The 27,084-nt window shown below is 51.3% G+C and overlaps 1 protein-coding gene across 1 annotated transcript in view; it reads left to right on the top strand.

Annotated features, from left to right (window-relative positions):
* Positions 1 to 27,084, top strand: part of adgrv1 (adhesion G protein-coupled receptor V1) — a 981,490-nt gene that overhangs the window by 396,700 nt on the left and 557,706 nt on the right. Inside the window, exons 60-61 of the mRNA XM_072516264.1 lie at positions 17,232 to 17,352; positions 18,791 to 18,914. Coding sequence (XP_072372365.1) covers positions 17,232 to 17,352; positions 18,791 to 18,914 — 245 coding nt within the window. The remainder of the gene's footprint in view (positions 1 to 17,231; positions 17,353 to 18,790; positions 18,915 to 27,084) is intronic.

A 27,084-nucleotide genomic window follows, 5' to 3' on the forward strand; every position in this document is an offset into this window, starting at 1 on the left:
CTCATCGATTGCGTGCGTCGTCGCCCTGGCGATGCCTGCTTTGATGCGACTGAAAGTCTGGCGGGCCTCTGCCGATAGGGGGAAAACCGTGGACTGGATTAGTGGGCGGGCCTTGTCTGCATAAATGGGGACCCACTGGGCATAATAAGAAAAGAAGCCCAGGCAACGTTTCGGGGCTTTGTGGGGGAGGGGAAACTCCATGAGGGGGCGCATGCGTTCGGGATCTGGGCCTATGACTCCATCATGCACGACGTAGCCGAGGATGGCTAGGCGATCGGTGCTAAACACGTATTTGTCCTTGTTATAGGTTAAGTTAAGGATTTTTGGGGTATGGAGGAATTTGCGGAGGGTGGTGTCGTGGTCCTGCTGGTCGTGGCCACAGATGGTGACATTATCGAGGTACGAGAAAGTGGTCCGCGGATGTACTGGTCAACCATTCGGTCCATCTCCCGTTGGAAGACCGAGACCCCATTTGTGACACCAAAGGGAACCCTTAGAAAGTGGTAGAGCCGCCCATCTGCTTCGAATGCAGTGTACTTGCGGACGTCCGGGCGAATGGGGAGCTGGTGGTAGGCTGATTTAAGGTCTACTGTGAAGAAATCCTTGTATTGCGCTATCTGGTTGACCATTTCAGATATGCGGGGGAGAGGGTACGCGTCGAGCTGCGTATACTTGTTTATGGTCTGACTGTAGTCTATGACCATCCTATGTTTCTCCCCAGACTTTACAACCACCACTTGAGCTCTCCAAGGGCTGTTGTTGGCCTCGATAATGCCTTCCTTTTGTAACCATTGGACATCCGTCCTAATGATGGTCCGGTCCTGAGGACTGTACCGTCTGCTCCTGGTGGCGACGGGTTTGCAATCGGGGGTAAGGTTTGCAAACAGGGAAGGCGGGTCGACCTTGAGGGTCGCGAGGCCGCAGACAGTAAGGGGGGGGGGGGCACGGTTGGGGGGGGGGGGATGGGGCCGCCGAACTTGAACGTTAAACTTTGCAGGTTACACTGGAAGTCCAGTCCCAGGAGTGTGGCAGCGCAGAATGGGGGAGGACATAAAGTTGGATGATATTGAACTCCACGCCCTGGACCGTGAGGTTGGCTGTGCAGCACCCCCGGATCTCCACAGAGTGGGACCCAGAGGTCAGGGGGATCTTTTGTTTAATCGGTGCACAGCGAGGGAGCAGTGTCTTACCGTATTGGGATGGATGAAGCTCTCCGTGCTCCCAGAGTCGATCAAGCAGGATGTCTTGTGCCCACTGATGAGTACCGACGTCGTAGCGGTTGAAAGCGTTCGGGGCCGAGACTGGTCCAGTGTCACTGAGGTAAGTTGTGGCAGAAGCTGAGGGATCCCGTTGGGCGATACACGGCCACCTGAGTCTGGGTCCTGAGACGTCATCCAAGATGGCTGCCCCCATGAATCGCACATGGCCGGCTGGGGGATCTCATCAGGTGTTACATGGCCAGCCGAGTCGGGGTCCTGAGACGTCACCCAAGATGGCTGCCCCCATGAATCGCATATGGCCTGTGAGGAGAGGAATGGCAGTGGGCCCGGTTCGCCTGTGGAGACAGCAGCGGGCGACCGGGCCTGGCATACTGCCACGAGGTGCCCCTTCTTCCTGCAGCCCTGGCAGATTGCGGATCGGGCCGGGCAGCGTTGCTGGGGGTGTTTGTTTTGCCCGCAAAAATAGCATTGGGCCCCCCCCTCCGGGGTTTCCTGGCTGCCGCACTGCACAAGCTTGTGGGGAATTTAGGGATGCTTTGGAATCGGCCACGGGTGGGGTCCAGCCTGTCCATGCGGGTACTGCGCGGTCGGGAAAGTAGGCCTGGGCATTGCGGGAGGCTACATCTAGGGAGTGCGCAAGTTTCCGTGCCTCTTTAACCCCTAGCGTGTCGTTTTCCAGCAGTGGCTGGCGGATTTTAGAGGACAGCATGCCCGCAACAAAAGCATCCTGTATTAAGAGTTCGGTGTGGTCATTGGCTGAGACTTGTGGACAGTTAAAGTTTCTATCTAACACTAACAATGCGCGGTAAAAATCGTCCAATGATTCCCCTGGGATCTGCCATCTGGTAGCTAAAAGATGCCGAGCGTATACCTGATTCACAGTGCGGACATAGTGCTCTTTTAACAAAGTCATTGCGTCCTCGAAACAGTCCGCGTCTTCGATAAGCATGTAGATTTCTGGGCTCACCCTTGAGTGGAAGACTTGCATTTTCTGTTCCTCCATGGGGGTAGTCCTGATGTACCCGTTGAAACATACCAGCCAATGTTTAAAAGTTGCTGCTGCATTTGCCGCGTGGGGGTTGATTTGTAGACACTCTGGCTTGTTGTGGAGAGCAGCCATTCTTCAATTTTGTTCATTAAATTGATGCACGATCAATCACTACTGAAGCGAGATTGTAGTTCAATTGAAGGCTTTAATGAACAAGTAGTTACCCCAGCAGCTCCGGTACAGAATGACTGCTGTGGGTGAAACACAGGCTCTTATGCTCCGCCTGCTGGGCGGAACCAGCAGGCAGGTTCCACCACTCATACTACAGTATAAGGTAAATCCCACCTAGGTACCGTGATACCCGTAATATAGCCTACCACAGGGAGCTAGGGTGGAAGCTGAGAGCCAGGACAAACCATGTTGTCATCTCTGGTTTGTTGCCGGTGTCGCGTGCTAGCGAGTTGAGGAACAGGGAGAGAGTGCAGATAAACACGTGGCTGCAGGGATGGTGTAGGAGGGAGGGTTTCAGTTACGTGGATAATTGGAGCACATTCTGGGGAAGGTGGGACCTGTATAGACAGGACGGTTTGCACCTGAACCAGAGGGGCACCAATATCCTGGGAGGGAAATTTGCTACGGCTCTTCAGGGGGGTTTAAACTAATTTGTCAGGGGGCTGGGAAAACGAGCTGTAGTCCAGAAGCCAGTGTTGAGAGTAGTGAGGTACTGAGGAAGGCATCAAGGTCCCGGAAGTGTACTGGCAGACAGAAGGGTGGGTTGAAGTGTGTCTACTTCAATGCAAGGAGAATCCGGAATAAGGTAGGTGAACTTGGAGCGTGGATTGGTACTTGGGACTACGAAACGGGGAACACGACACTTCCCGCTCATTCCAGCAGGAGACAGCTCAGGGCACAGAGCTCACAGCAAGCCACTCAGACATTCACCATGTGCTGAGTGCCTCTCCAAGATAGTGTTAGGGCTGGGTCCACAGGACAGGTTAGAGGGTAATGAACGAACCACAGTAACCAGTTTACAAATGTTAATATTGTTAGTAATAAAACTGAGTTGTACCTTCCGCAACCGTGTTGGTTCGTCTGTGTAGCAGAGCACCCAACACGACATAGTACCAGGATTGGAACGCAGTAACTATGAGACCTACCTACGCATCTTCAGGAATCCGCCATCCTGCGCCATGGACACCATCAGCCCGCCGCAGCCGCTCCAAATCGCTGGAAACCTCGGCGTGAACTGGAAGTTGTTTAAACAGCGCTACCAGTTCTTCCTAGAAGCCACAGAAAGGGAGAATGCTTCGGACACCAGGAAAATCGCCCTCCTCCTCTCCACGGCAGGGCAACACGCCATCCACATTTACAACTCCCTGGTGTTCGCAGAAGGTGAGGACAAGACGAAGTACAAGACGGTCGTTCTCAAACTCGAGCAACACTTCAGCGTCGAGGTAAATGAGAGTTTCGAGAGGTACCTCTTCCAGCAGCGCCTGCAGGGTAAGGATGAGCCTTTTCAATCTTTCCTAACACACCTCCGTATGCTCGCGCAGTCCTGCGGTTACGAGGCCACCCCCGATTCCATGATTCGGGACCAGATAGTTTTTGGGGTCACCTTGAGCACCCTACGCCAGCAGCCCCTCAAGATTAAAAGCTTCACCCTAGCCACCGCCATCGAAGCCTGTGTCCTCCATGAAAACGCGACCAGCCGCTATTCCCAATTCCAGGCGGCCGAATTGGCACGGCAGGGGTCCGACGCAGCCGAATCGGCAAGGCAGGGGTCCTACGAGGCCGAGCGGGTCCAGTCCATCGAGTTCCTCCCGGACGGGGGCGGCCATTTTGCGCGCTCTTCGCGGCCTCCCGCGCTTGTACGCGCCAAAAGAGACGTTGACGCAGAGGGACGTGATGCGCAGGCGCACGCTACGCAGGACCGAACTGCGCACGCGCGATGGAGCAACGAACGCCATGACGACACGACGTGCGGCAACTATGGATCTGCACATTTAAAGCGGCAATGTCCGGCAAAGAACCGACAATGCCTCCGCTGTGGCAAGATGGGCCATTACGCTGCCTGCTGCCGAGCAGCTCAATCTGCCAATTCCGACAGCCTCGCAGGGACGTTCGGACCATTCAGCCGCCATACTCCAAGTCATACCCGGACGATATACAGACCGGCGATACAGACGACCGGGAAGCCTTCCACGTTGTGGTCATCGACAGGAACCGGATGTCTCCAAGCAGGACCCACCAGCCGAAGCCAGTGAACAGTGTCAATCTGGGTGATGAATGGTGTGCCACCCTAATGGTCAACCGATCACCAATCACATTCCGTCTGGACACTGGTGCCTTCGCCAACCTGATAGCATGGTCAGCCTTCTACGCCATCAAGGTCAGACCACCAATTCGGCCATCCCGTTGTAAGATGGTCGACTACAATGGAAACGTTATCCTGGCCATGGGATCCTGCCAGCTCCAGGTGATGCACAATACACACCCGGCCACACTGTCCTTCGAGATTGTTGGATCATCAAAGGACTCCCTGCTAGGCGCACAGGCGTGCAAGGTTCTCCACCTCGTTCAGCGGGTACACGCTCTGTCTCCGTCAGACTTCCCGGATGCTGAATTTAGGGCACAGCTCCACTCGCTCCTCGTCCACAACCAGGAGGCATTCAAAGGCATGGGAACACTGCCCTATACCTACAGAATACGGCTCAAACCGGACGCCACCCCGGTCATTCACGTACCTCGTCGAGTCCCAGCACCACTCAAAGACCGCCTCAAGCAGCAGCTGAAGGATCTCCAGGACCAAGGAGTGCTATCCCGGGTCACGGAGCTCACGCCATGGGTCAGCTCCATGGTGTGCGTTAAAAAGCCCTCTGGCGAACTCCGGATCTGCATCGACCCGAAAGACCTGAACAACAACATCATGAGGGAACACTACCCCATACCCAAACGGGAGGAGATCACGAGCGAAATGGCCCGGGCTAAAATTTTCACAAAGCTTGATGCCTCGAAGGGTTTTTGGCAGATCCAACTGGATCAGTCCAGCAGGAAGCTGTGCACCTGCAACACCCCTTTCGGCAGGTTCTGCTATAACAGAATGCCGTTTGGCATCATCTCGGCATCCGAGGTATTTCACAGAATCATGGAACAGATGATGAAGGGCATCAAAGGGGTGTGTGTCTATGTTGACGACGTCATCATCTGGTCCACCACACCACAGGAGCACATCTGTCGTCTCCAGCGTGTCTACACGCGAAAATGGGAACACGGCCTGCGCCTCAACCGAGCAAAGTGTTCCTTTGCCAAACTGAGCTAAAGTTTCTGGGGGGCCATATATCCCGGTCAGGAGTGCGTCCGGATGCAGACAAAGTGAGCGCCAATACAGCCATGCCGCAGCCGGCGGACAAGAAAGCAGTGCTACGCTTCCTAGGCATGGTCAACTTCCTGGGGAAGTTCATTCCCAACCTTGCCTCCCACACAACGGCTCTTCGCCACCTAGTAAAGAAGTCCACGGAGTTCCAGTGGCTGCCCGCACACCAGAAGGAATGGGAGGAGCTCAGGATTAAGCTCACCACAGCCCCGGTATTGGCGTTCTTCAACACCTCTCGGGATACGAAGATCTCGACTGATGCCAGCCAGTCCGGCATTGGGGCAGTACTCCTGCAATGGGATGAAACTGCATCATGGGCCCCGGTCGCCTATGCCTCGCGGGCCATGACCCCCACAGAACAGCGCTATGCGCAGATCGAGAAGGAGTGCCTGGGTTTGTTAACCGGAATAGATAAGTTCCACGACTACGTGTATGGTCTCCCCCAGTTTACCGTGGAAACCGACCATCGTCCCCTGGTCAGCATCATACAAAAAGGACCTGAACGAGATGACCCCTCGCCTCCAGCGCATCCTGCTCAAGCTCCGGAGGTACGACTTCCAACTGGTCTACACTCCGGGAAAGGACCTCATCATTGCGGATTCCCTATCCAGAGCAGTGAGCACACTGCCCGATTCGGTGGGATTCGTCTGTCAGGTCGAAACGCAGGTGGCCCAATCTGCCAGCTGTGATTCAAGCCTGGCCCGTATTTGCCTGGAGACTGCGGCTGACCCCCTTCTACAACGTGTGATGCGCCACATGACGGGACAGTGGCTCAAAGGACAGTGCCCACAATTCCTCAATGTCCGGGCCGACTTGGCCCTCATTGACGATGTCCTCCAAAAGCTGAACCGGATTGTGATTCCACACAGCATGCACAAGCTGGTCCTCGGCCAACTACACAAAGGCCATCTGGGGGTCGAGAAGTACAGGCGGAGGGCCCGAGAAGCTGTATACTGGCCGGGCATCAGCGATGACATTGCCAACATGGTGCTCAACTGCCCCACCTGCCAAAGGTTTCAGCCGGCGCAACCCCCTGAGACGCTTCAGCCCCATGAGTTGGTGACGTCCCCCTGGGCGAAGGTGGGTGTGGACCTTTTTCATGCACTTGGCAGGGACTACGTAATCATCATAGATTACTTTTCGAATTATCCAGAGGTCATACGCCTGCACGATTTGACATCATCCGCTGTGATCAGGGCATGCAAAGACACCTTCGCTCGCCATGTAATCCGATTACCGTCATATCGGACAATGGGCCCTGTTTTGCAAGCCAAGAATGGTCTTCTTTTGCTGTTTTGTATGGCTTCATACACGTGACGTCCAGCCCTCTGCATCCCCAGTCAAATGGCAAGGCGGAAAAGGGCGTTCATATCGTCAAGCGGCTCCTCTGCAAGGCTGCTGATGCCGGATCGGATTTCTGCTTAGCCCTGCTGGCCTATCACTCGGCCCCACTAGCCACTGGCCTCTCACCAGCCCAGCTGTTGATGGGTCGCGCCCTCAGGACCACTGTGCCATCCATTCTTGTCTCTACACCCGACCACGTTCCAGTACTGCAAAGGATGCAACAGCAGCGTGCTCAGCAGAAGGTGGCACATGACACTCTGGCAACTGATCTTCCTGCCTTGGCGCCTGGAGACAACGTCCGCATCCACCTACCAGAGGGTGGCTGGTCGGCAACTGCCGAAGTTCTCCGACGCGTGGCTCCCTGCTCATTTCTGGTTCGCATGCCTGATGGCTCCATTCGCCGGAGCAATCGCCGGGCTCTTCGCCTGCTTCCGCGCTCGCTACATGATCATACACCAGTGCCACGTCCTCCTGTTGTTCCTGATGTCGACTTCGTGGACCTTCCTGCCACCATGCCCATTCCTCTGTTGCCTGTGGCCAGGCCCATTCCTCAGCCGGTGGATCCTGACCCACCCTTGAGGCGGTCAACCTGAATTCATCGCCCACCTACTAGGCTGGACTTATGCCACAATGTTCAAACAGGCTCATAAAACTTTAGTGAGTCCAATGTTAATAAGTTTCTCTTTTGTCGTTACAGGTGTTTGTTTTGATGCTTGATGTCTACACTTGTTTTGTTTATGGTACAACCTCGTTGTTATGTTGCACCTGACACCTTCCTATGTATATAGTTTAGCCTCATGTACATGTTGTCGATATTGCACACACATACATTCAGCTGCACTCAGTACACATCTATATTTATTAGCACATAGGCACATATTCTTGTAAAAAAGGAGGGATGTCATGATATTCGGATAAATATCATGGTGCAAACACACATACACACTGATGGACAGATCAATGGACCAATCAATACACACGCAATATCACAGCCAATCACAAGCAAGAGCAGACACACTATAAAACGGAGAACACGACACTTCCCGCTCATTCCAGCAGGAGACAGCTCAGGGCACAGAGCTCACAGCAAGCCACTCAGACATTCACCATGTGCTGAGTGCCTCTCCAAGATAGTGTTAGGGCTGGGTCCACAGGTTAGAGGGTAATGAACGAACCACAGTAACCAGTTTACAAATGTTAATATTGTTAGTAATAAAACAGAGTTGTACCTTCCGCAACCGTGTTGGTTCGTCTGTGTAGCAGAGCACCCAATACAACACACTCCCCACTTAAACTGGAATACCACACCTGAAAATCAAACACAAATATGCTCACCCCGCACTGTCTTTAAGTTCACTAAGCCAACCCAATCATGAGAGAGACTTTTATACCACGAGCCCCCAATTTGTTTTGGGCCAGGGTTTAGAGAACACCAAAGTATATCATGGAGTTCACCTGACCCTCAACTTTTAATAGATTTTGGATATGGGGAGCACAACGGCCCACTTTACAGGTGTGATGCAACAGAGATCTAAAGTATCTTTAAAACAAAACAATGTTTATTCTATGAATTCAGTTAACATTTTATAAACCCACAGTAAACATCATACCAACTACCAACACTGATAACCCCCCCAAAAGATACAGTACTCTGGTAACCCTTAGTAACTTTCCGAACAACATCCATAAGCCAATACACCTTTTAATAAAGACAGTAGGTTTGAATTCTCTACAGAGAACTTTCATCACTTTTAAATTATCAAGTGATCTAAACACCTTATTTAACATACATGGAGACACTGGATAAAAGCAAATTACTGTGGATGCTGGAATCTGAAATAACAGAGAAAATGCTGGAAAATCTCAGCACGTCTGGCAGCATCTGTAGGGAGAGAAAAGAGCTAACGTTTAGAGTCCGATGACTCTTTGTCAAAGCTGTGGAGTGAGAATGAAAGGTAGCCACAGAAACCCAGGGAAACCGGGTGCTAATGGCCACAGAAACCAATATACATAAACCAACAGAAACCAGTATACATCTGCTAGGTTCGAATGCAGTTCTCCAACTGAAAGCGAAACTAAAACACAGAGCCAAAAAGAGCTTCCAGCTCAAAACGAAAGTAAAAAGCAGAATCACATTCCAGCTCCACCCACACAATGACATCACTGCAGCCATTTGATAAACCACACTTTTCTTAAAGGGACTCTCACATGACACTGCTACGAATTCAAAGCAATACAATGACCGGTCACTGATGGAACTGCCAACAGTAGGCATACTGGTCAGGAGTGGTATTTGCTGACCGGTTTCAAAAGTTGGGTCCTCCAGCACCTCTCAGGATAAGTAAACTGCCTCTAAAGCCTGGGGTAGTTAACCCCGGCAGGTGGAACTGCAGATCAACTTCTCGGAGAACTCATCACGCCTTGACACAAAACTGGACGGTGTTAACTCTTTCCCTGCAGAATCCCAAATATGAGAATTTGCGGAATTGGATCACAACACGGGCGGCGCTGTTACTTTGCGGACAGTAGGAACCCGACCTGGTGTTGAATTCAGAACAACTAAATTCCAGGTTGATATTCCAAACCACAATCGGTTACCGCCCATCCCTCGTAACACTCAGCCACTGAGTTGCCCCACTGCTCCCCAAAACCATTATGCTGGCGCCTGCCTGGCTCTCGCACATCCGGACTGCTCACACCTTTCGCTTGGGCGATTCAGCCTCAACAGTTTCTCATGGCTGTCTGTTGGCGCCTGGCCTCTGCTTTCCCGTTTCCCGGTCCAGTTGCCATTCAGCCTTCTCAATCTCAGCCCTGACCTCTGGCCCTGGTTGAAACCCCCTGCTCGCTGCTGCTCCCCGAAAACTACGATGCTGGCGATTGCTTGGCCTTTGCACCTCCTGACTGCTCAGCTCTTGGTTCTCGTTCTGGTGACTGTCATAACATACACCAGTATATTATGGTGCAGACACACACACACACAGTGATGGACATGCAGTGGGACCAATCAGCATACACAACACCGCAGCCAATCACCAGTGAAAGCACACGCACTATAAAGACAGGGGACAGGAGAGTTCCCACTCATTCTAGTAGCAGCCAGCTCGGAACACAGAGCTCACAACCTGCAACACAGACATTCACCATGTGCTGAGTGCATCACCTGGTTAGGACTAGGCAATGGTCAACAGTTAAAGCTGGTATTGCATTTACCCACAGTTCAAGTATGTTAATATAGTTAACCTTATAATAAAATAGAGTTGCACTAGAAAGGTAAGAGAAACACCAGTACTCACCTCGAGGCCGAAATCCTGGAGCAGAGAACGATTTTGGTCGGCGGCCATCTTTCAAAGGGACTGCACTTGCGCGACGCCGCGCATGCGCAATCACGAAAACGGCCATCAGTAAAGGATCCGCGAACTGCGCATGTGCAAACGCCTCCTACGTGCTACGTCACGCGCGTCATGACGTCAGAGGCCTCGGACCACGCCCATTTAAAGGGGAACATCCCAAATCAAAGAAAAAATCTTTTAAAGCTGTAAAACAACCTTCCTTCACCTGGAATGACAGCGCAATGCCTCAAATTGAAACAGGAAATGAAATAAACCTCCGAAGAACCCTGCAACAAGCAGTTACCTACGCGCAAACCGAGTCCGATTCCGATTTCCCGTAGACCAGTGACACCGAGGACCCGAGGGAGCCTTTTCGAGTCGCGGTTATAACAAAGAACAGGCTGTCCCCGATTCAAAACCACCAGCCGCTGTCGGTGCACAGCATTGATCCAGACGACGAGTGGTGTGCCACCCTGACGGTCAACCGATCCCAGATACGATTCCGCCTGGACACTGGTGCTTCTACTAATCTCCTAGCGTGGCCAGCCTTTCAGACCCTTGAGGTTAAACCAACCATTCTTCCAGCGACCTGCCAACTAGTGGACTACAATGGCAACGTCATTCCTGCTACCGGTTCATGCCAACTCGAAGTGACGCACAACTCGCGAAAAGCGATTCCCTTCGAGATTGTGGGCTCCTTGAAGGACTCCCTGCTAGGCACACAGGCGTGCAAAGTCCTAAACCTCGTTCAACGAGTACACTCTCTCTCCAGAGGACACGTCTGCCTTCCAGGATGCGGACTTCAGGGCGCAACTCAATGCCATCATTGACCAGCACCGCGACATGTTCGAAGGCATGGGCACGCTTCCATACACTTACAAAATCCTGATCAAACAAGACGCCATGCCTGTGGTTCATGCACCTCGCAGAATCCCAGCACCCCTCAAGGACCATCTCAAGCAGCAGCTGCAGGACCTCCAGGACCAAGGAGTGCTCTCCAGAGTGACGGAACCAACCGACTGGGTCAGTGCCATGGTGTGCGTAAAGAAGCCTTCCGGCGAGCTCCGATCCTGCATTGACCCAACGGATCTGAATCGCAACATAATGAGGGAGCATTACCCTATCCCCAAGCGCGAGGAGATCACGTGCGAGATGGCTTGGGCCAACATCTTCACCAAACTTCATGCCTCGAAAGAATTCTGGCAAATTCAAGTAGACCGGTCCAGCAGAAAGCTGTGTATCTTTAATACCCCGTTTGGCAGGTACTGCTACAACAGGATGCCGTTTGGGATTATATCAGCCTCAGAAATATTCCACCGTATCATGGAGCAAATGATGGAAGGCATTGAGGGTGTGCGCGTCTATGTTGACGACATCATCATTTGGTCCACCACCCTGCAGGAGCATATCAGTCGCCTCCAGCGCGTTTTCAAATGAATACGGGACCAAGGCCTTCGCCTCAACAGAGCCTAATGTTCCTTCGGCCAGACGGAACTCAAGTTCCCAGGGGGCCACATCTCCCGGTTGGGTGTGCGGCCGGATGCGGACAAGGTGGCAGCCATCATGGCCATGCAGAAACCAGCGGATAAGAAGGCAGTCCTCTGATTTTTGGGCATGGTCAACTTCCTGGGGAAGTTCATCCCCAACCTCGCCCCCCATACCACAGCTCTCCGGAACCTGGTCAGGAAGACGACAGACTTCCAATGGCTTCCCGCCCACGAGCGCGAATGGGAAGAGCTTAAGACCAAGCTTACCACGGCCCCGGTATTGGCATTTTTGATCCCACAAAGGAAACAACAATTTCAACGGATGCCAGCCAATCCGGCATTGGGGCGGTGCTCCTGCAACGCGATGAGGCCTCATTATGGGGCCCCATTGCATATGCGTCATGTGCCATGACCCCCACGGAACAGCGCTACGCGCAGATAGAAAAGAAGTGCCTGGGCCTGTTGACTGGGTTTGACAAATTTCTTGATTACGTGTACGGCCTCCCCCAATCCACTGTCGTGACCGACCAACACCCGCTGGTCAACATTATACAAAAAGACCTGAATGATATGACCCCTCACCTCTAGCGCATTCTGCTTAAACTCCGGCGGTACGATTTCCAGCTCCTGTACACCCCAGGCAAGGAACTGATCATAGCCGACGCTCTGTCCAGGGCAGTCAACACCCCGTGTGACCCAGAGGGGTCCGTCTGCCAGGTTGACGCCCATGTGTCCTTCACGGCCTCCAATCTGCCGGCCACGGATAAACACCTTATCCACATTCACCGCGAGACTGCGGCTGACCCCCTACTACAGCGTGTCATGTGCCACATGACGGATGGGTGGCTCAAGAGCCAATGCCCGCAGTTCTACAATATCAGAGACGATCTGGCAGTAGTCGATGGTGTCCTCCTGAAGCTGGACCGCATCGTGATCCCGCACAGCATGCGCCAGCTCGTTTTGGAACAGCCACACGAGGGCCATCTTGGTGTGGAGAAGTGCCGACAGAGGGCCCGAGAGGCTGTGTACTGGCCAGGCATCAATGAGGACATCGCCAACACAGTGCTCAACTGCCCCACCTGTCAGCGGTTCCAGCCGGCCCAACCACGCGAGACCCTACAGCCCCATGATTTGGTCACTTCCCCTTGGTCTAAGGTAGGCGTTGACCTGTTCCATGCGCTCGGCAGGGACTATGTTCTGATTGTTGACTATTTTTTGAACCACCCGGAGGTCGTACGCCTGCACGACATCACATCATTGGCGGTCATCCGTGCCTGCAAGGAGACCTTTGCTCGTCATGGCATCCCACTCACTGTGATGTCGGACAAAGGCCCCTGCTTCGCGAGCCAGGAATAAGTCCAACTTTGCCAGCAGGTACAACTTTGTGCATGTGACATCCAGTCCCCTGCACCCCCAATCCAATGGCAAAGTGGGAAAGGGCGTCCACATCGTCAAACGGCTCCTCTGCAAGGTTGCCGATGCAGGATCCGACTTCTACCTCGCCTTGCTGGCCTATCGTTCGGCCCCACTCTCCACGGGCCTGTCGCCAGCCCAGCTGCTCATAGGTCGCACCCTCAGGATCCCGATGAACGTGGCCGTCCATTCACATCCCAGGCCTCGACCACGTTCCGGTCCATCAGCGGATGCAACAGACTCGTGCACAACACAAGGCGGCGCATGACGCTCAGGCGACTGATCTCCCTACTCTGGCGCCGGATGACAACGTCCGCATCCATCTTCCGGAGGGTGGCTGGTCTGCACCTGCTGTGGTTCTTTGGCAGGTGTCTCCCCGCTCGTTCCTGGTTCATCTGCCAGATGGTTCCATTCGCCGCCGCAATCGGTGAGCCCTTTGTCTCGTTCTACGCTCACTACGTGATCCTCCACTGGTGCCACGCCCTCCTGTTGTCCCCAACCTGGACCATGTGGAGATTCCGAATACTCTGCATCCTCCTCACTCTGCCGTGGCCCAGCCCATTCCTCAGCCGGTGGCTCCTGACCCACCCTTGAGGCGGTCTACCAGAATTTGTCGCCCACCTCAGAGACTTGACTTATGAGTTTTACAATGTTGGACTCTTTGATCTGTTCTGTTATCCTGTTTCATCGTTCCAGTAGTTTGTATATAATGTTTATTTCATTGTTGGTGTGACACCCTATTTCTCTGCACCAGGCACCTTCCCGTGTAAATAGATTAGCCTCATGTACATAGTTACGTAAATAACACGCACACACATAGCCAGGTACATTCACTACACAGTATTTATTGTCACGCAGGCACATGTTTTTTATATAAAAGGGGGGATGTCATAATATACACCAGTATATTATGGTGCAGACACACACACACACACTGATGGATATGCAGTGGGACCAATCAGCATACACAACACCGCAGCCAATCACCAGTGAAAGCACACGCACTATAAAGACAGGGGACAGGAGAGTTCCCGCTCATTCTAGTAGCAGCCAGCTCGGAGCACAGAGCTCACAGCCTGCAACACTGACATTCACCATGTGCTGAGTGCATCACCTGGTTAGGAACAGGCAAGAGTCAACAGTTAAAGCTGGTATTGTATTTACCCACAGTTCAAGTATGTTAATATAGTTAACCTTATAATAAAATAGAGTTGCACCACTTCAAGTGTTGGTGACCTATTTGTGATCCAGAACACCCAACACATCAGTGGCCAGGCTTCAAGCTTAGACAACCGCATGTGCTCTTGGCTGACGCCTGGCTGAATCTCGGTGGTGACTTTATCTGACCTGGCCTCTGTTCCTTGGTTGGTTGCTTGCCTTCTTCAGCCCTGGCCTGGAGTTCGAGAATTGCCCCGCTGCTCCCCTCGATGGTCGTTGGCCAGCACCGCCTCCTCACCTTGTTGAAATTTTCACAGGCTCACACCCGGGGGTTAGATAGGCAACCCCACTTTTGCCTCAGTCTGCCCCCAAGACCGAATGCCAGAAACCTGTCTGCCACTTCAGTCAAAGCTCAGAAACCTCAGAACTGATTCAGGAGATCCGTCTCAACTGCTCTCGGTTTCCACCACCTCTCAAAATGTGGCAAACTGTTTTCCCATTCTAAAGGGGAGCCCACCAATCCGAGCCTGATATTCTGTATTGCCTGCTCAGCAAAATCAGAGGTACTGGGCTCTGATTGGTGCTCACACACCACAGTTATCTCTCAGTATGGGGTCCCCCCATTGGGCGGTGCCCCGCACTGCAGCGCTGTGTGTTGCATTGTAAGTCAGCCTCTGCAGATATCCCATTAATACCTTTTCTTAAAAAAAGAAAGTACCAACTCACATATACTAACATTGGATTCCTTCTGCCGCTTGCAGTTTTCTTTGGTCCTCATTTATTTACAATGCCTCCTATTATAGTAAAATAGTAAAATCTGTAATTTTGGACACCATGCACTTGCGCTTTATATTTAAACTAATGATGGGAACAGTGAACAGAAACAGTTCCAAAATCAATCATTGTAAGATACTGTTACTTTCTTCCAACCATGCTGAAGGCTGTCTGTAACTGCTCTTCTGATACCTTCCTTCTAGTTAGTTCTTAATACAATTTTCCTCTCACTTCAAACCTTTTTAATTTTCTCCAATAATCTTGTGCATGATACCTTGTTGTATATTTCCTGAAAGTCCAAGACACATCAAATCCACTACATTGCCCCAGTCTACCACCATAAAGAATTCTGGGGTTTGCTAAACATGAGCCTAAATCTATTTTGGCTGCTTGTACGAGCTGGTTCTTATATTCCCCTGCCAGTGGGTTTGAAGGAGGGAAGGCATGGAAAACCCAGTGGGTGGCCTTCCTTCTGCCTAACTGCCTACTCCCAACCTGTTTGGTTGCATTGAATCAGGTTCTGGGTCCCTGTTCTCCTCCACTAAATACTGGGATAATTCCGTTTATTGTAATATCTTTCATTAGGATTTTAAATTCAGATTTACCTCTTCCTCAATAGATATTTAATATTATATCTTTAATTAAAGATTCTAAAATATTCTCTACCGTAGAGATTAATTTGACTAGCCCATAATTACTTTGGGATTGAGGAAACCGGGCCTGTATTCTCTAGAGTGTCAAAGAATGCGAGGTTTATTGAAATTGCAAAATTCTCACAGGGCGTGACAAGGCAGATCTCCCTTGGCTGGTGAGTCTAGAACCAGAGGACAGTCTCAGAAGACAGGACAGTCCATTTAAGGCTGGTGAGGAGGAAATTCTTCCCTCGGAGGGTGGTGAATCTTTGGAATTCGCTACAGAGAGTTTTAGAAGCTCAATTATTGAGTATGCTCAAGACAGAAATTGACGGATTCTGGATAGTAATGACATCAGTGGTTATGGGGAAAGTGGCGTAGAAGCAGGTGATCAGTTTGAATGGTGGAGCATGCTCAGTGGGCTGAATGGCCTACTCCTGCTGCTATGTCTGACTGGGGTTGATGCTGCCTCCCTTTTTGAAAGCAGTTGCCAACCCTCCAGACCCCTTTACTGTTATTTTATTTCTCTTTATTTATCCACAGCATTTGAACCCTGAAGTAACATTCTTATGGAATATATTTATTCTGAAAAATTACGTTCTGAAAGAATGCTGTTGTTCAGTCCCCATGACAACCTGACCTCAGCTAGCTGACTTTTTTAAATCCGCCCTATTCTTTCACTTTACACTTGGACATTAGATCTTATCTTCTGGCCACTCATATTACAGCGCTCAGTCACATTTAACTTGTCTATCTGATCAATTTAATTTTGCATATCCAAGTCGAGCAATGCCTTTTCCCTTAGCCATCCAAACCTGCTGCTTGAGGAAGAATCCTGCAGAAAGTTTAGGCAATTAATTCCCTAATTTCAATTTTCTCCCTCCCTGTCCCAATAATGAGGGGGTAATTAAGATCTCTTGTTATTACCAACTTGGTCTGTCTGCAGATTTCCTTCTTTATTACCCTCCCAGTCTTAGGGCATCTGCTATGCAACCTCCAGATCGAGGACCTCTCCTTCTAAAAAATAATTTTATATCTTTGATCTATTACCAGATTGTTTCTGCAGCTTTTTTACAAAATTCTGGAAGACCAAAGGAAGAATCTATGTGGAAATTTACCCCATCTTATTTTACCAGATTCTTGGCTGCGTAGAAAAGAATCAAGAGGAAATGGTTCCAATGAATATTTATAAATTGACAGTAACTTTTTGCCCCGTTATTCTTCATTTTCTGCCACAAACCATCTATTGTCCACAAGAGTAGTTACGTAGACGACCTGTTTACTCACCATTGCAAGGCCGATGTTTAACTAGAGCTATTTGGTCTAATTAACCTTCCTTGACCCCTGGGGGGAAAAGTCTCGTTTTTACTTGGCATTTCGATAGATGGGTAGAAATGAATCTCAACCTGCGATCAACTGCACATTTTTATGCATCACGTATTGTCAAACAAATATGCAAAAATATGAACAGAAACCTAAATGTTACTAATCTGTCGCACTTTTCTTATGTTAGACTGAGACCAAAAAAACACTTATGTTACACATTTATCCAGATGATCTTATGGAGGGAGAAGAGCAGTATACGATTCGGCTTGTATCTGCTACTAATGGTGCTGGGATTTCCCCTCTATATGGTAAGTGTGTCAGATTCATGGGGCAATGTAACAACTTAGCAATAATTACAAAAAAGAATACAGGCAGTCCTTGGACTTGAGGCACAATAGTTCCTTAAAACCGTATCGTAAGTCAAATCCTCGTAAGTCAGAACTAATTTCCCCACAGGCATAATGTTAAATGGGGGATCGATTCCTGAAACTTGTTTTCACTGAAATGCAATGTTCCTTTTCCAACAACTTTAAGTTGTGACACCATGAATACACGTATAGAATAATCCCTCATTTGGTGTTTGTAGTTTTAAAGACAAAACCAGTTTGCAAAGACTGCAAGGTCAACTCAAACGTTTTGTTAAACAGGAATCCGACTCGCCATTTCCACTGACTCAGTTAGTTTTAATCTCGGGTTTTTGTCACATTAAAGTTTTTTTGAGACCTTCAATATCTGAAAAGTAATTTGCACTTCCTGAAGTTGTGAAAGGCGGAACATAAAGGAACATAGCAGTTGGTAAAGTCCAACTGTTCACTGGAGTGGGGTCATGAAAGTCAAAATCGACGCTGCAATGCCAAAACACGGTATAAATGTTGAAGTGCTGTTCGCTGTAACTTGAACGTCATAAGTCGAGGCCTGTGTGTAAAGACAAACAGAAATAAGGGGCGGAATTCTCCGGTATCGGCGTGATGTCCGCTGACTGGCGCCCAAAACGGCGCAAATCAGTCGGGCATCGCGCCGCCCCAAAGGTGCGGAATGCTCCGCATCTTGGGGGACCGAGCCCCAACCTTAAGGGGCTAGGCCCGCGCTGGACTAATTTGCGCCCCGCCAGTTGGCAGAAAAGGCCTTTGGTGCCCCGCCAGCTGGCGCGGAAATGACATCTCCGAGCGGCGCATGCGCGGGAGCGTTAGCGGCCGCTGACGGCATTCCCGCGCATGCGCAGTGGAGGGAGTCTCTTCCGCCTCCGCCATGGTGGAGACCGTGGCGAAGGCGGAAGGAAAAGAGTGCCCCCATGGCACAGGCCCGCCCGCGGATCGGTGGGCCCCGATCACTGGCCAAGCCACCGTGGGGGCACCCCCCGGGGCCAGATCGCCCCGCGCCCCCCCCAGGACCCCGGAGCCCGCCCGCGCCGCCTTGTCCCGCCGGTAAGGTAGGTGGTTTAATCTACGCCGGCGGGACAGGCATTTTAGCAGCGGGACTTCGGCCCATCCGGGCTGGAGAATCGCGGGGGGGGGGGGGGGCGCCAACCGGCGCGGCGCGATTCCCGCCCCCGCCGAATATCCGGTGCCGGAGAATTCGGGAACCGGCAGGGGCGGGATTCACGCCAGCCCCCGGCGATTCTCCGACCCGGCGGGGGGGAGGGTGTCGGAGAATCTCGCCCAAGGTTTTTTTTTGTGGCTTTGCATTCCAAAAACAAAATTTCCTCTGTTATTGCATCTGACAAAACAAAGAATATTTCTTCCACAGGAAGTGCTACTATCATTATTCTGGGTGATCATGCAGCACCTGGGATGATTGCCATAGCTGAATCAACCAAGCATATTCTAATTGGAGAACCAGTCAACAACTACAATGGGACTGCACTAATAATGTATGTAACACTTATAAAATCACTTTTTGCAGAAACCATTAAGATTAACAGATAAGTTAATGTATTTTCATAACTTAAAATGTATAAGGCATCATTCAGCATGCATTGCATGTCCTTAAGATGCCAGTCATCTTTCAGTTTTAAAATACAGCCCATGAAGATCCAGTTAGACGTTAGAAAAGAATCAATAGGATATGGTTATAGTACATGCCAGTATGGTACTTATCTGACCCGTTATTCTTCCTGTTCTTTAGATCACTGCAAATCACAAGCCATCCAATTATGGAATTATGGCATCTATTTATGAGCCCATGTCTTGCAAACATTTCTGCCTAGAAAACATGCATTGATACAAACATGCTTCCGGGGGCTATATACAATATATATATATATATTATATATAATATATATTATATGTTTTACAAGAAGACATTTGATTTGGTTATTGTCACCTGTACCGAGGGACAGTGAAGAATATTGTTCAACGTACAGTCCAGACAGATCGTTCCAAACATGAAAAAACATCAGACATACATAAATACACAATGTAAATACATAGAAACAGACTTTGGATAAAGCACACGGAGTGTAGTACTACTCAGTACAAAAGATGCATGGAGCGATCAGTTCAATCCATAAGAGGGACATTTAGGATTCTGGTAACAGCGGGGAAGAAGCTGTTTTTGAACCTACTGTTGCGTGTTCTCAGACTTTTGTATGTCCTGCCCGATGGAAGAGGTTGGAAGAGAGAATAACCTGAGTGATAGGTGTCTTTGATTATGCTGCCTGCTTTCCCACGGCAGCGGGAGGTGTAGACAGAGTCAGCGGTTGGGAGGCGGGTTTGCGTGATGGACTGGGCGATGTTCACGACTGTCTGTAGTTTCTTACGGTATTGGGCCGAGCATTTGCCATACCAGGCTATGATGCAGCCAGATAAGTTGCTTTCTGTGGTGCATCTGTAAAAATTGGTAAGAGTCAATGTAGACATGCGGAATTTCCTTAGTTTCCTGAGGATGTCTAGGCGCTGGTGTGCTTTCTTGGTCGTACTGTCGACGTGGTGAACCAGGACAGATTGTTGGAGATATGCACACCTAGGAATTTGAAGCTGTCAGCCATCTCCACCTCGGCACCATTGATGCAGATAGGGGTGTGTACAAAACTTTGCTTCCTGAAGTCAATGACCAGCTCCTTAGTTTTGTTGACATCGAGGGAGATTGCTGTTGTTACACCACACCACTAGGTTCTCTATCCCCCTCCTGTACTCTGACTCATCACTGTTCGAGATCCGACCCACTAGGGTCATGTCATCAGCAAACGTGGTTGGAGCCAAATATTGCCACCCAGTCATGTGTGTAGAGGGAGGAACAAAGAAAAATACAGCACAGAACAGGCCTTTCGGCCCACGATGTTGTGCCGAACCTTTGTCCTAGATTAATCATAGATTATCATAGAATTTACAGTGCAGAAGGAGGCCATTCGGCCCAACGAGTCTGCACCGGCTCTTGGAAAGAGCTCCCTACCAAGGTCAACACCTCCACCCTACCCCATAACCCAGTAACCCCACTCAACACCAAGGGCAATTTTGGACAGTAAGGGCAATTTATCATGGCCAATCCACCTAACCTGCACATCTTTGGACGGTGGGAGGAAACCGGAGCACCCAGAGGAAACCCACGCACACACGAGGAGGATGTGCAGACTCCGCACAGCCAGTGACCCAAGCCGGAATTGAACCTGGGACCCTGGAGCTGTGAAGCAATTGTGCTATCCACAATGCTACCGTGTTGCCCTTAAGAACAAATTAATCTACACTATATCATTCGACCGTAATCCATGTACCTATACAATAGCTGCTTGAAGGTCCCTAATATTTCCGACTCAACTACTTCCACAGGCAGTGTATTCAATGCTTCCACTACTCTCTGGGTAAAGAACCTACCTCTGACATGCCCCCTATATCTTCCACCATTCACCTGAAATTTATGTCCCCTTGTAATGGTTTGTTCCACCCGGGGAAAAAGTCTCTGACTGTCTACTCTATCTATTCCCCTGATCATCTTATAAACCTCTATCAAGTCGCCCCTCATCCTTCTCCGTTCTAATGAGAAAAGGCCTAGCACCCTCAACCTTTCCTCGTAAGACCTACTCTCCATTCCAGGCAACATCCTGGTAAATCTCCTTTGCACCTTTTCCAAAGCTTCCTCATCCTTCCTAAAATGAGGCGACCAGAACTGTACACAGTACTCCAAATGTGGTCTTACCAAGGTTTTGTACAGCTGCATCATCACCTCAGGCTCTTAAATTCAATCCCTCTGCTAATGAACGCTAGCACACCATAGGCCTTCTTCACAGCTCTATCCACGAGTGGCAACGTTCAAAGATCTATGAACATAGACCCCAAGATCTCTCTGCTCCTCCACAATGCCAAGAACACTACCGTTAACCCTTCATATTTGTCCTTTCAGAATGGACAACCTCACACTTTTCAGGGTGAAACTCCATCTGCCACTTCTCAGCCCAGCTTTGCATCCTATCTATGTCTCTTTGCAGCCGACAACAGCCCTCCTCACTATCCACAACTCCACCAATCTTCGTATTGTCTGCAAATTTACTGACCCACCCTTCAACTCCCTCATCCAAGTCATTAATGAAAATCACAAACAGCATAGGACCCAGAACTGATCTCTGCGGTACGCCACTGGTAACTGGGATCCAGCCTGAATATTTGCCATCCACCACCACTCTCTGACTTCTATCGGTTAGCCAATTCGTTATCCAACTGGCCAAATTTCCCACTATCCCATGCCTCCTTACTTTCTGCATAAGCCTACCATGGGGAACCTTATCAAATGCCTTACTAAAATCCATGTACACTACATCCACATGCTTGGTCACCTCCTCAAAGAATTCAATAAGACTTGTAAGGCAAGACCTACCCCTCACAAATCCGTGCTGACTATCCCTAATCAAGCAGTGTCTTTCCAGATGCTCAGAAATCCTATCCCTCAGTACCCTTTCCATTACTTTACCACCGAAGTAAGACTAACCGGCCTGTAATTCCCAGGGTTATCCCTATTCCCTTTTTTGAATAGGGGCACGACATTTGCCCCTCTCCAATCCCCTGGTACCACCCTTGTTGACAGTGAGGACGAAAAGATCATTGCCAACGGCTCTGCAATTTCATCTCTTGCTTCCCTTAGAATCCTTGGATACATCCCGTCAGGCCCGGGGGACTTGTCTATCCTCAAGTTTTTCAAAATGCCCAACACATCTTCCTTCCTAACAAGTATTTCCTCGAGCTTACCAGTCTGTTTCACACTGTCCTCTCCAACAATATGGCCCCTCTCAATTGTAAATACTGAAGAAAAGTACTCGTTCAAGACCTCTCCTATCTCTTCAGACTCAATACACAATCTCCCACTACTGTCCTTGATCGGACCTACCCTCGCTCGTGTGTAAAAGGCCTTGGGGTTTTCCTTGATCCTATCCATCAAAGATTGTTCATGCCCTCTCTTAGCTCTCCTAATCCCTTTCTTCAGTTCCCTCCTGGCTATCTTGTATCCCTCCAACGCCCTGTCTAAACCTGGTTTCCTCAGCCTTACATAAGTCTCCTTCTTCCTCTTAACAAGACATTCAACCTCTCTTGTCAACCATGGTTCCCTCACTCGACCATCTCTTCCCTGCCTGACAGGGACATACATATCAAAGACACGTAGTACCTGTTCCTTGAACAAGTTCCACATTTCACTTGTATCCTTCCCTGACAGCCTACGTTCCCAACTTATGCTCTTCAATTCTTGTCTGACAACAGCGTATTTACCCTTCCCCCAATTGTAAACCTTGCCCTGTTGCACGCACCTATCCCTCTCCATTACTAAAGTAAAAGTCACGGAATTGACGTCACTATCTCCAAAATGCTCCCCCACTAACAAATCTATCACTTGCCCTGGTTCATTACCAAGTACCAAATCCAGTATGGCCTCCCCACTGGTCGGACACTCGACATACTGTGTTAGAAAAGCTTCCTGGACACACTGCACAAACACCACCCCATCCAAACTATTTGATCTAAAGAGTTTCCACTCAATGTTTGGGAAGTTGAAGTCACCCATGACTACTACCCTGTGACTTCTGCACCTTTCCAAAATCTGTTCCTCCACATCTCTGCTACTATTGGGGGCCCATAGAAAACTCCCAACAAGGTGATTGCTCCTTTCCTATTTCTGACTTCAATCCATACTACCTCAGTAGGCAGATACTCCTCGAACTGTCTTTCTGCAGCTGTTATACTATCTCTAATTAATAATGCCACCCCCCCACCTCTTTTACCAACCTCCCTAATCTTATTGAAACATCTATAACCAGGGACCTCCAACAACCATTTCTGCCCCTCTCCTATCCAAGTTTCCGTGATGGCCACCACATCGTAGTCCCAAGTACCGATCCATGCCTTAAGTTCACCCACCTTATTCCTGATGCTTCTTGCGTTGAAGTATACACATTTCAACCCATCTCCGTGCCTGCAAGTACTCTCCTTTGTCAGTGTTCCCTTCCCCACTGCCTCATTACACGCTTTGGCGTCCTGAATATCAGCCACTTTAGTTGCTGGACTACAAATCTGGTTCCCATTCCCCTGCCAAATTAGCTTAAACCCTCCCGAAGAGTACTAGAAAACCTCCCTCCCAGGATATTGGTGCCCTTCTGGTTCAGATGCAACCTGACTGCTTGTACAGGTCCCACCTTCCCCAGAATGCGCTCCAATTGTCCAATTACCTGAAGCCCTCCCTCGTACATCATTCCTGCAGCCACGTGTTCAACTGCACTCTCTCCCTATTCCTAGCCTCGCTATCACGTGGCACCAGCAACAACTAACTCTGCCTAAACTCGTTTATTACCTCCACACCCCTTTTACTACCCAAGTCGTTGGTACCAATGTGCACCATGACTTCTGGCTGCTCCCCCTTCCCCTTAAGGATTCTGAAGACACAATCCGAGACATCCCTGGCACCTGGGAGGCAACATAACTTCTGGGCGTCTCGCTCGCGACCATGAATCTCCTACCTATTCCCCTAACCATTGAATCTCCTATTACTAGTGCTTTTCCATTCTCCACCCTTCCCTTCGGAGCCCCAGAGCCAGACTCAGTGCCAGAGACCCGGCCGCTAGGGCCTTCCCCCGGTAGGTCATCCCCCCAACAGCATCCAAATACTTGTTTTGAAGGGGAACGGCCACGAGGGATCCATGCTCTGTCTGCCGGTTTGTTTTCTTTCCCCTGACTGTAACCCAGCTACTCTTGTCCTGTACCTTGGGTGTGGTTACCTCCCTGTAACTCTTCTCCATCACCCCCTCTGCCTCCCGGATGATCCAAAGTTCATCCAGCTCCAGCTCCAGTTCCCTAACACGGTCTCTGAGGAGCTGGAGTTGGGTGCACTTCCCGCAGGTATTGTCAGCGGGGAAACCGGTGGTATCCCTCACCACCCACATCTTACAGGAGGAACATGCAACTGGCTTAGCCTCCATCCCCTCTTACCTCACAGAATATAGCTGTCCTGTGGACCAACTGGATCTCCGCCCTCCGACTCTGCTCCCAGTCAGCTGCACTCTCTGTAAACTCCTGGCTCCCTTCTCGCTCTTTGCGGAAATGTAGGAAACAAAATGAAAGAAGCACCTTACTCCCTACTCCCCTTATACTCCCTCAGTCACCAAACTCTCACTATAGCACTCAAATACACCAAATTCAGCACTCGGTGCAAACAAAGTCTGCACTGTAGGGGATCACTTTTATACTGTGAATCTAGCCTCTGAAAACTGGCCAAATCCAATTAACTAATTAACAAACTCCAGCTGCAAGTACCTACAAGTATTTGTTTAAAGCTGATTGAAAATTCACCTTTTTCTAAACCAAACAACTTGAAGGTGAATGCTGCACAGTCTCCTGCCTAATCCCCAGCCTTTACCTGCGCTACCTTCTGTCCTCCCAGCCCTGTGCCTGTGTTGAAAGTGGGACTACCTGAGGCCTGGTGCTATAGGCCCCCTCCTGGGGTGAAGACCCTGCTGCCTGCCTCTGTCCTCCCACCCCTCTGTCTGAGGTGGGAGTGGGGCCACCTGGGACTGCAGGCCCCGCCTTCTGTCCTCCCACCCCTCTGCCTGAGGTGGGAGTGAGAACATACAGGGGCCTTTTGCTGCAGGCCCCCTCCTGGGGTGAAGGCCCTGCTGCCTGCCTCTGTCCTCCCACCCCTCTGTCTGAGGTGGGAGTGGGACCACCTGGGACTGCAGGCCCGGCCTTCTGTCCTCCCACCCCTCTGCCTGAGGTGGGAGTGGGACCACCTGGGACTACAGGCCCAGCCTTCTGTCCTCCCAACCCTCTGGCTGAGGTGGGAGTGGGACCATCCGGGCTGCAGGCCCAGCCTTCTGTCCTCCCACCCCTCTGCCTGAGGTGGGAGTGGGACCAGCTGGGGCCTGGTGCTGTGCCCACCTCCTGGGGTGACGACCCTGCTGCCAGCCTTCTGACCTCCCACCCCTGTGCCTGAGGTGGGAGTGGGACCACCTGGGGCTGCAACAAAAGACTTTGTTTTGGGTCCCTGCAGGGCTGAAGAGCGTCATCCGCCCGCCTTATTACCACCTGTGGCGTGTGTGGGGCAGTTTTGGACATTACCTTGGGCCCCTCCAGGGCTGAGGAACGCTGCCCCACTGCTCTGCAGCACATTCCCTTGTGGCACCTGTGCGTAAGGTGTCACGTCCCTCCCTCCTTTCCCCTTTAATTGTTTTACGCACGGCCGGGTGGTACCAGGGGTGGGCATGGCCAGCACCTCTGGGGCATCCTTCACTCTGCCAGGGGCAGGGCGGCCAAGCACTTATGCGGGGGCGGCAGCCTCTCGACCTTCCGCTGCCTCTGCGGCCCCCACGCCCTTCTGCTTACTAACGCGTCGACTGGGGGTGAATTTCTATGCCTGCCCCACAATGACCATCGAGGCGTGCACCTATGTGATGGCCGCGGTTGACGGCCCCTCGGCCATCGTACCCGCCTCGCGGATGTACGGCAAGGCCGTGTTTTTCCTGCGGGCCGAGCAGGCGGTTCACCGGGCCCTGGAAAGGGGGCTCACGGTGGGCGGGACACGTGGCGGTGGACCAGCTGGAGGCCACCGCCGAGTGTGTCGTTCTTTCAAACGTTCTGCCTTACCTTCCCACTGAGCTCCTCCTCCCACATCTCAACCTACTGGGGGAGGTCAGGTCCAGGGTGGCGCTGCTGACTCTCGGCCTTCGGGACCCCTCCCTCCGCCGTGTATCCTCCTTCCGGCGACAGGTTTTTTTCCGCCTGACACGGGAGGAGGTCACCGAGGGAGGTTTTGTGGTCTCCCACCAAGGGGTGGACCACAAGGTATTTTGATCGGCGGACGGCATGCGGTGCCATGCCTGCAGAGGGATGGGGCATATTTGCCGGAACTGCCCCACCCTAACGCCCGCCGCCAACACCACCTCTGCGGTGGCTGCGGCTGGCACTGCCTCCCTCTCCTCGACCACCTCATCATCTGCCCAGCCGCCGGCCCCCGAGAACACCGCGGCTGCTGGCGGGGGGGGGAGAGGCAGCCTCCGCTAGACCAGAGGCAGCCCAAAAAGACAAAAAAGACGACGGCACGGCGGTCGGAAAGGACCCATTCACTCCTCGGCCCCATCACGGGTACTGACCACTTGCCCGTTTCAATCAATTCCAAGGCCACAGCCTCACCTCGGGTTACCGCCGCCTCACAACAACATGAGGGGCCCGGAGAGACCACCACACGGGCTCCAGGGAGCGGTGGGGAGCCTGTGTATGGCCCCAAGCTGGAGGCTGCACCGGCCTCACCACGGCCCCAGGAACTGGGCGATGCGGAGGGGGCCCTCCCGCGGTGGAGGTCCTGCAGCAAGACGGGACTGTCCCCCGCAAGTGTCACCTGTTTGAGTCGGAGGAGGTGGTGGGTCTCGCTGCCCCCTCCCCGGGCGAGCAGGGTTGGGTGTCTCCGGTGTTTATTCCCATCACCCTGACGCCCAGCCCCGTTAAAAAGAAAGCCAGGGCTGTCTCCAAGGCCGCCCAGGCATCTGAGCTGCCGTCATCCCCCGAGCAGGGAGACCCGGGGTCGGGCGGAGACGTGACCCCCGAGGGCTCGTTCCGCCCGGTGGAGTTTTACTCCCC

This window comes from Scyliorhinus torazame, chromosome 9 (genome assembly GCF_047496885.1).
Source record: "Scyliorhinus torazame isolate Kashiwa2021f chromosome 9, sScyTor2.1, whole genome shotgun sequence".
Classification (NCBI taxonomy): Eukaryota; Metazoa; Chordata; class Chondrichthyes; order Carcharhiniformes; family Scyliorhinidae; genus Scyliorhinus; species Scyliorhinus torazame.